Source organism: Brassica napus, chromosome C6, assembly GCF_020379485.1.
Source record: "Brassica napus cultivar Da-Ae chromosome C6, Da-Ae, whole genome shotgun sequence".
In the NCBI taxonomy this organism is placed as follows: domain Eukaryota; kingdom Viridiplantae; phylum Streptophyta; class Magnoliopsida; order Brassicales; family Brassicaceae; genus Brassica; species Brassica napus.
Window position 1 is genome coordinate 7189453 of NC_063449.1, and position 10933 is coordinate 7200385.

At 28.3% G+C, this 10933-nt stretch overlaps 1 protein-coding gene across 1 annotated transcript; it reads right to left on the reverse strand.

Moving 5' to 3' along the window:
• Positions 1–1815: 1815 nt before the first annotated feature.
• On the reverse strand, positions 1816–2705 carry LOC106404988 (stigma-specific STIG1-like protein 4). Its single transcript, XM_013845616.3, has one exon. It carries the CDS (start codon positions 2562–2564, stop codon positions 2043–2045), a length of 522 nt encoding a protein of 173 aa, XP_013701070.1. The 5' UTR covers positions 2565–2705; the 3' UTR covers positions 1816–2042.
• Between the last annotated feature and the right edge of the window lie 8228 nt (positions 2706–10933).

Sequence of the window (10933 nt, forward strand, 5' to 3'; positions counted from 1 at the left end):
CTTTTTATATTTCATATACAGGTCTTACAAAGAAAAAAGATCTGCATATGCCCCTGAGGCAAGAATGAGATATGATGGTGTTTATAGGATTGAGAAGTGCTGGCTAAAAGTTGGAGTGCAGGTATGTATACAGCTTAATAACCATAATTTTTCACCAGCTATGTCTGTGCAGAGAGTTGATTATTTTCCTGACCTGTTCTTCTGTTTTCTATAGGGTTCTTTTAAGATCTATTGTTACCTTTTTGTTAGATGTGATAACAAGCCAGCGCCATGGACCAGGTTTCATATAGATCGTCGATTCTTTTATGTTTTCTGTTTGAGTCTAACGCTGCGGGATATGCTGCAGTGACGAACATGAAGATCGTTCAAGACCTTTGCCTAAGCTTGAGGGCAATAGACATGTTTGAGAGAAACAAAACTCCGTCATTGGATCAGCGATTTTGATCTTTGGATTATACACTATAGCAGGCTCTGAGAAGTCACCGTTGTTGGTAAACACATACCTTATAAGATGTGACTGATGAAAGTGGAATACTTTTCAATGGATATGGAGCCATTAAAAGATATGGTCCCTATATTTTTTACGTGTACATTATTTATTAACTTGTAGTATCATTTGGTACATACCTTGTAAAGAAGCTCTGCAACATAAGCTAAAATCATTAGCCTTCTAGTGTATATATATGGTTCCCTTGTTATTGTTCTTTATAATATACCCTGAATAAATAAGCAAAGCCTTCTTCTACAACTTATGTGCAATCTAAGATTAGCAGCCGCTAGTATGTCATGTCTATATGAAAATATCTACTTGAATTCATGGAAGCATAACCAAAGAATTTCACTCACTACAGTCAGATATTGGTGAGGCATGAAACCTTATAACTAAGTTTGAGTATTGACTCTTACCTTAGCTCAAACTCAGTAAATAACATTGTTTCTTTGATACATCATTGGGTTCATGTTTCTCCAAACATAAGGAGTGCAACAAGTGATTCAACCACCGTAAAAAAGGACAACTTGATAAGGAAGAAAAGATAAATGAGAGAGATGATGACAACTACAAAAAATTATCTAATTCTAATTTTAATTAACCTAAAAATAAACCAGATTCGAAATTAATGTAAACCGATCGAAATTGAATATTAAATTAAGTTTGGTTTACATAAACCTAGATTTCCGTCAATAAATCTGCCATAACATAAATTAAAAAGTCTGCCACCACATAAACAAAAAGTCTACCAACAATTTTAAGTCGGATAAATAAATCTGCCATAAGAAAATAAGTCGAACATAATAAAATAAGTTGACCACAAAAATCTACCATTTATAATAAATCTGCTACTTCACTCGACAGACATATTCCTAAAAATCTGTTTTCTATTCAAATCGGACAATTAACTCTGTCGTGAAAATAAATCTGACGTTTCTAAGAAAGTCTGACACCACTTTAACGGTAGATTATTTTTTTTTATACAAATTTTATAAACAGACTTATTATTTGACAGATTTATTTTTTTGAAAATAAATCTGCCGTCGATCAAAAGGTAAGGGTATTTTGGTAATGTTTTTTTTTGTTATAACTATAGACAAGGGCAATTTCAACCATAAAAATATTCTAATAATTTTCAAAAAATATGAGTTATTCTAGTAATAACACAATTAATTTGTGTCATTTAAGTAAACTTCACAAAAGAAAATCTCCTGATTCAACTGAATAACAGTTGAGCTATAGCTACAGCCATAACATGTTTCAATTTTATAATGGTTATCATTTTGAGAAGAAACCACAAAATAGAACAAAAAAAACCATCGAAATGAACCAAATATAACTGATATTTCATTTGTAAATCAACCATATATAACAACTAGACCGACCATATAACACTACGACATACGAAACATGATGAAAGCTAAACACAAATCAAACTCAACTAGCACAAATTATTAAAATTCATTGAATAAATGAACTCCAAAACACACGATAATTACTAATCAATGTAAAACAACAATACTCAATCTCATTTTCTTCTTACGGTAAGATTTTATTCATCATCATCACGGTCATCATGAAGTTCACCGTCACTTTTCGGTGAAGGAGGAGGACGTGGCCGTTTAGGATGACGACGACGTTTTCCAGGCTGAGACGAAGGAGCAGCATAGCCACACATACCAAATTCACAAGGTGCACCAGGCTCACACTCGTTCCCGCATTGTCCACAATTAGAAGGATCATTGTTAGTGTCTACGCAATTTCCACCGCAGCAAGACAAAGCAAACCGACATCTCTTGAAACAGAACCGGCAATGGTTTGGGTCGGACAAGAGATCAACGCATTGGTTACGACAACATCTCTTTCCAGCCGTTGGTGGTCCGGACCGTTTGCAAGGAATAATTTTACAAATCGGCGGCTTTGGTGGCTTATCCAATGGCAGTGTGAGTGATTTGGTGTGGTTCTTTAGCCATGAAGAAGTTGTGTTTAGTTGGCTATACTGACCAAGAACTCGATGAAGAGAATTAACGAGGAAGAAGAATAAGACATGTATTAATAACTTGATGATCACCATACTGTATCAAATGCTGATTTGGTTGTGTAATTAATGTAAGGTTTATATAAGTTTGAAGTGAGAGAAATATTTGGGAGTGTTCATGTTTTTCTTGCATGGATGATTGATGTTGTATGATGCATGTTACGTTCATCTCTTTTCATGCATTAGACTCTTTTAATTTTGTGAAAAATATAACTATTTTAAGTTTTGAACCGCGAGGAGTACATTTATATTGATTAGTGCGGAGAAAAGAAAAGGGCATCACATGACAAAGTAGTTGGAGAAAATAAAAGTGAGTTTGAAAGCCCACATGAATTTTGCTAAGGTTACAAAAGGTTGTTAATAAATATTTCTATATCATTTTGCTCATATATATAGTTATATATTTTGTTATGTAGTTAACAAAACAATATTAAACAAGAAAGAGTCCCTTAAAAGTTTATCGATAAAAGAGAGTATATGCAAATGAAATTCTAGGTCAATAACGAAATTAGGCCACAAGGCCCGTAACATCAAAGGCTTTATCATGAAGATAGAACTTCAATATACCTTTTTCGTTCACTCTAAGAATTAGACCCCTACGCCCCTTTAGTCTCATCTACCTTAATACTCGTGGACAATCTATAATATCATTTATGAAGTGATTTTGCTGATTTGCACATTCTCCATGATTTTAGCTAATTTTACTTATTTGTCATATTTTCATTAGTTTTTAGATTAAATCATCAATTTATTAATTTAAATAATATAAATATTTTGATTTCTAATTAATTTATTAATTTAAATAATATAAATATTATGAAATTTCTAATTGGAATTATGATTATAATTATTTTAAATCTCACAAGATTTTTATTATTTTTTAGCTTAAATCATTAATTTATCAATTTAAATAACATAACTATTTCAAACTTTCTAATTGGAATTACAATTATAATTATTTTAAAAAGTTAGGACCAATTCTTATTTTCATATGATGTAAGATGTTTTAAACTCTAAAGTTTCAATTTTCTTATACATTCCAAGTTGTCTCGATTTTTGACATCTTATTTATGAAGTGATTTTGTTGATTTGTCACATTCTCCATGATTTTAGCTAATTTTACTTATTTGTCATATTCTTATTAGTTTTTAGATTAAATCATCAATTTATTAATTTAAATAATATAAATATTTCGAAATTTCTAATTGGAATTATGATTATAATTATTTTAACTCTCACAAGATTTTTATTATTTTTTAGCTTAAATCATTAATTTATTAATTTAAATAACATAACTATTTCAAACTTTCTAATTGGAATTACAATTATAATTATTTTAAAATGTTAGGACCAATTCTTATTTTCATATGATGTAAGATGTTTTAAACTCTATAGTTTCAATTTTCTCATTCATTCCAAGTTGTCTCGATTATAGTTTTTGACATCAATATTTATGTACTTTTGATATTTGTTTTTTATAGTTGGAGTTCTATGTTTTTCTTCTTTCTTTGAGTCTGAAATACTAGGAGCAAATCAGTTTTGTTACATGGAATTTGGAATTATGAATTAGGTATTCCGAATTACTTCAGTAGTTATTTCACGTGTATGTTTTATTATTGTTTAATCTATAAGAAAAACATGCTTTGATATTAAATTTAGAGAATTGCCTATGTAATCATGTTATAAACATGTCTTTAATGGTTTAGTTTCTAAAACAGATAAAAGTAAATATATTTTTAATGAATAATTAGATTTATCTTATATAATTAACCATAAATTAACTTTAATAATAAAACTATCATTATCAATTGTTTCTTTTATTAAAATTAAACTTATGAAATATTAAGATAAGTCAATGTATATATTGATCAAGTAAACCAATGAAATATTGTCATTATCTCAATTCGTTTAAAAAAAATATTCTTCAGAATTATCATCGAATTTTACTTTTTATTTAATTTTTATTTATTTTGTTCTTATTTGGATTTTTTGTGTTTTATTGTTTTTTGGTAAGTTAATTCATGTTTATGGTTCAAAAATACAAAAGTAGATTCAGAAAGACCAAAAGTTCACATTCTTACTTTACTTTATTGTGTGGAATATTTGATATGTAATTATGCTCTTATCGTCTCATAGTTTTATAGCTTTCCTTTGTGTTAAGAAGAATTAGATCGAAATAAAAATAACTAAAATCATTAAGAATATAAAGAATAAGTTATCATGATGTTTAAATCATAATTCATATATTACTAATTATTAGTAAAACGATCATGCCCGCATGTGCGGGCAAAACACCTAGTAAGAGAGTAAATTTAATTCAATTTTGAGGGTGCACAAAAATAGGGATGGACACAAAATGAATATCCGGAGATTTGGAGATATTTATGATTTAACTTCTTATAGTTTGAATAATTAAATTTTCGAGTTGATCCGCAGATATCTGAAAATAGATATATGAAAATACGAAAGAATATATATTTTTGAAAAGATTGATCGGTACAAATAAAATTTATTTATTTTAAATAAATTAAATAAAATCCAAATTAAGACTAAATAATAATATTTCTTAAAAATGTTATTTACTTTTAAAATTCTTATAACTAAAATAACCAATAAAACAAATACAAATGTTGTAAAACTTAATAAAATATAATAATTATATAATTTATATATACATAATTTTTATATATCTATTTAAAAATATTATTATTTGTCTATTTCGTAGAGTTACGTATATCCAGTTTGAACACACACATCAAACTAAATTTTACTGATATTTTATTACCTCTAAAATAATAATAAAGCAATATAGATTTAATGTCATCGGGTTCATAAATGTGATGCATGATTTTAGTGGTACTCATTTCAAATATGTTGTGCTTATTCATATTCTAACAAGTCTATGGTATTGTGAATGAACGTGACAAATGGTTATAAGTTAATACAAGTTTAACCCGTGTTGGAAATTGTATAACAAGTAGTATTCAAAGTTTCATCAAAATTTCATCAGTACCAATTTTAACTGTAAGTGTTTCCATCTACATTCATTTTGTGATCCAACCAAAAGATGGAAAGCAAAAGTGGTGGAAAGCAAAAGTGTGACTCTAAGGGCCTCACTGGTTCAAACGCAGCGGTTGCAGTTGCGGGAGTTTGCGGTTTCTAGCGGTTTTAAGAGATTCGTACGACTGGTTCTGCGGTTAGAAATTGGTGCGTTTTCGGGATACTTATGACTGGTTAACTACCAAATAACAATAACGGTTAAATAATAAATTAACAATATTTACATTTTATATAATTATAAAAATATCAAAAATCACAATATTATAATAAATATAAAAATTATATTTAGAAAGTTATAGTTTTAAATTTTTAAAATTTTTAGAAAATAGTTTATTTTAAAATTTTAATTAAAATATAATAGATATATTTTAGTAATTTATAATTCCAATTTAATTTTTTTATTGAATATTTTTATTTTTGTATTTATATTATTTTTTTAAAGAAAAAAAAATTATCCTCCCGCAACCGTCCGCACCGAAAACGCTAGCTGAAATCATCTTTTGAATTTATGAGGTTTAGAACGGTTTGAAGCGGTTTAAGCGATTGTTGCAAAACGCCAACAACCGTTACCAACCACAAAAGCTGTGTTTGCTGATGATAGTGGAGAAACCAGTCATACGCTAAGTGTGCTCGTATTGAGCATCACCATGCCGAATAGAAGCAATGACCTGTTGTTCTTCCTAGAGAAGTACTCCATTATTGCTATTTTTACTTTTAAATGTTATAAAAAAGTTACAACGCTATAGCTTTTTGCTCAGGTGCAGTACTCTTTTGATAGAAGAGATTAAAAGTTGCTCTCGAGCTCTTTCGCCGCCGCTCTTAACGTCTCTGCGTTTCTCTCCTAGACAGGCGCGTGGTGGCTCTCTCAGCACCGGCGCCGGTCCAAATCTCCTCTTTTGTCTTGTTCTTGGTTCGTCTGTTGTCCGTGTGTAGCTTCTACTTCGTTTTGGGAGGAGATTCACTTGTTCCAAATCGTCTTGGGATCTCAGATTGGTGTGGGTGTTTAGGCTAAAAGTTCCGGATCTATCGATTAACGGTGTGGTTTAGCTACAAAGCTTTTGAGTTCGTATCTCACTCCGAATCTGTTTTGTCCGGTTGATTTTGCGTCTCTCCTTCGCCTCTAGGCTTGTCTTGTCGTTGTAGGTGATTACTGTCCGTGTGGAGTTTGCTGTGGCTTCTATCTAATCCATTCTTATGACATTCATGACCAGCTCTCGTATTCCGGATTAGATGGGCTTCGCCCCTAGTGGTTCTTTCAGATCTCGTGGAGATTTGTTGTTGTAGATGTGGCTATATAATTAGGCTTTCAATGGTCGCTAGAGACCCAGCCATTTCCGGGAGTGCTTGACTGAATCCGAGATTGATTCTTACTTGCTGGTGTATGAAGCTTTGGTCACGTGGTACTTGAGGTGTTTCCTCGTTGTTCTAGGAAGTGGTGGTTTAGCGGTGGTCTGGCCGAGGGCATTCCCGTTAAGCAGTTGTCATAGATTCTCTAAAAAAATTGTCATTCCTGTAACAGTGAGACTTGTTCTAGAAGTTTGAAAGTTTAGTTACTTGTCTTAAGTTAGCAGTTTGTTTCAATGCTTGTATGATGCCCCGTAGTGGGTTCTAGTGCCCGGAGATATATCTGTTTTCTGCCGGTTTAGGTAACCACGGAAAGTTCTTTTATCCGTTGGTGTTGTATGATCTAACCTTGTTCTTAATAACATCTGTTGACGGGAAAAAAAAAAAAAACTTTTTCCTCAGGTGAGTTAACTAAATTCACCTTCTCTCTCCTCATTTCTCTTCCTATTTCTCTTTATCCTCTAACTAAAAAACTAATTTCTTTTTTTTTGGTTAGTTCACAAATTACCCCTATAATAAATGTCTTAGTCCATGAAGTTTGTGTTCCAAATTATTGCTATTTTTTATTTTAAAATACTCTAACTTCCTTTAAAATATTTTTTTTATTTTTCCTCTAAAATAATTTTGCTATTTTTCTTCTAAATATAGAAGTAAAAATTTTCTTCTAAATATAGAAGTAAAAATAATATTACTCTATTATAGAGTCATACCTTTTTTTTTTTTAAGATGATCCTTTGACTTTGAAACTTTTATAAATATAACCAAAATAAATATGTTTTAGAGAAATATAGTTCTTAAATAAATAAAAAATCATATTTTTTTAATTTACATAATAGTTAAAAAAACTTTAGTTTAACCAGATCATAATTTTATAAAGATCTTGTAAAAGTTAAAAGTTGATAGAATTAATTTTCAGTTTTCATAAATAAAAAATATTATTTGTTAAATAAAAAAATATTTTTTAGATACAAAATAGAAGAATATGTTAGAGATAAACACATCTGTGTTTGAAAATTGTTTTATTATAGAGGCAAAAAAAAAAAAAAATTGTTAGTAGCTGGAACACCTGCTCTCAACGATATCTTAACAACAGGCTGCAAACTCAGGTAAACTAGGTGTCTTCCTGCACTATGTGCAGTAAAAAAATTTAAAATATTTTTTAACAGATAAATATAAATTATATTATTAAATAAAATTTTATTAATATTATAAATTTTTGTTTTTCGTATCAATATTTTAATATAAATTTGATTTAATTAAACATAAAATTATATTTAAGAATATGCATGTATATATTTGAAATTATAATCTTAAATAGATTTTTCTATCTATTTATTTTAATTAAATATATTAAATAAATTTGTAAAAGTTGCATAATTACCAAAAATTAAAATTAAACAATATTTATAAAATTTGTAGATATATAAGAAAATAATGATTTTACGATTAATTTTTATAATTTCTAAAAAAATTGTATACATTTTTGGAAATTTTAGTAATAAAATTGTATAATTTAAAAATATATAATTAAATTATATTTCGAAATTTATAATGCCATATTTGAATATATTTATTTTAATGATGATTTATGAGTTATTCTCATATTCTAAAAAAATTTCCAAAAATATAAATTGACATTAAATGTAATATATGAGTTATTACCATATTTTAAAAAGTTTACCAAAAATATAAATTAACAATGCAATTGTCCATGTTATATTAAACTATAAGTCATGTCATTAATTTCAGTAACCATCTCATATTTGTTTTGTGAAACTGATTGTAGAAAGGACATGTGGTAAAATCACTTCGCAAATATAGTCTAGGGGATTAATCTTTCTTCAATTTGTACCTCTTTTGTTACAAGATAGAGATTCTAAATTTGACGCAAGTTGCATGTATTTCGATTACTGTCTCAAGATGATGATGTCAATGAATACTGCAAGTTGGGATGTGCATCCTATCTCTGTGTAAAGTGAACTATCCAACACACACTATTTTGATGTTGTTGTCCAAATTTCTCTCTCTTTTACTCAAAATCAACCTTTTTCGTTCTTTTTTATTCATAGGTATAATTGACCCTTAGAAATCTTGTTGAGACTTAGGAATCTTGTTAATTAAACAAATGTAGAATTTGGTTAAAAATTTTAAAACAACACTAAATATTATAGGCTTCAGTATATTAACCATTTATCGACAAAATTTAACACATAGATTTTGAGAAAAAATCAAAAAATATTATAATATTTTTTTAATGCATAGTTGTATCAAGAACTAACATATGATTATGGTCAGAGAGTTTTGGAACTTTTGCTGTCTCCGTTCTCTAGAATATGGATTTTATTGTAGTTTGTCCAATGATTTAAATAGCATACGAAGTTTTACTAAATTAACTGATAAAAAATAGAACGATGTCCATGTACCATGAAAGAGAGTTTAGAATACATTAATACAAATGCAGAATTTAGTTAGGAATATTAAAACAATATTAAAGATTATAGAAGACTTTAGTATATTAATCATTTACCGAAAATCTGAATATTTTGTAGGGGTTAACACATAGATTTTGAGAAAAATTCATAAAAAATGACCATATTGTTTTAATGCATAGTTGTATCATGAACTAACTGATGATAGTCAGAGAGTTTTGGAACCTTTTTTCTCCGTTTCTCTAGAATAAAGATTTTATTGTGGTTTGTCCACTGATTTAGGAAGCATATGAAGTTTTACTAAGTTAACTGATAGAAAAATAGAACGATGCTCATGTACCATGAAAGAGAGTTTAGAATACATTAATACAAATGTAGAATATGGTTAGAAATTTTAAAACAACACTAAAGATTATAAACTTAAGTATATTAATCATTTATCAAAAAACTTAATATTTTGTAGGGGTTAACACATAGATTTTGAGAAAAATTCAAAAGATATTACAATATTTTTTTAATGCATAGTTGTATCAAAAACTAACATATGATTATGGTCAGAGAGTTTTGGAACCCTTTTTGTCTCCGTTTCTCTAGAATAGAGATTTTATTGTGGTTTGTCCGCTGATTTAGGGAGCATATGAAGTTTTACTTAATTAACTGATAAAAAATAGAAAGATGCCCATGTACCATGAAAGATAACTTAGAATACATTAATACAAATTTATAATGTGGTTAGAAATTTTAAAACAATACTAAATATTATAGGATTCAGTATATTAACCATTTATCAAAAAACTTATTATTTTGTAGGGGTTAACACATAGATTTTAAAAAAAAATTAAAAATATGACAATATTGTTTTAATGCATATTTGTATCATGAACTAACATATGATTATGGTCAGAGAGGTTTGGAACCTTTTTTGTCTTCGATTCTCTAAAATAAAGATTTTATTGTGGTTTGTCCGCTGATTTAAGAAGCATATGAAGTTTTACTAAATTAACTGATAAAAAAATAGAACGCTGCCCATGTATCATGAAAGAGAGTTTAGAATATATTAATACAAATTTATAATATGGTTAGAAATTTTAAAAGAACACTAAAGATTATAGGCTTCAGTATATTAACCATTTATCGAAAAACTTAATATTTTGTAGGGGTTAACACATATATTTTGAGAAAAATTCAAAAGATATTACAATATTGTTTTAATGCATAGTTGTATCAAAAACTAACATATGATTATGGTCAGAGAGTTTTGGAACCCTTTTTGTCTCTGTTTCTCTAGAATAGAGATTTTATTGTGGTTTGTCCGCTGATTTAGAGAGCATATGAAGTTTTACTTAATTAACTGATAAAAAATAGAAAGATGCTCATGTACCATGAAAGAGAGTTTAGAATACATTAATACAAATGTAGAATGTTGTTAGAAATTTTAAAACAACACTAGAGATTATAGGCTTCAGTATATTAACTATTTACCTAAAAACTGAATATTTTGTAAGGGTTACACATAGATTTTGAAAAACAATTTACACATAGATTTTGAAAAAAAATAAAAAAATATTACAC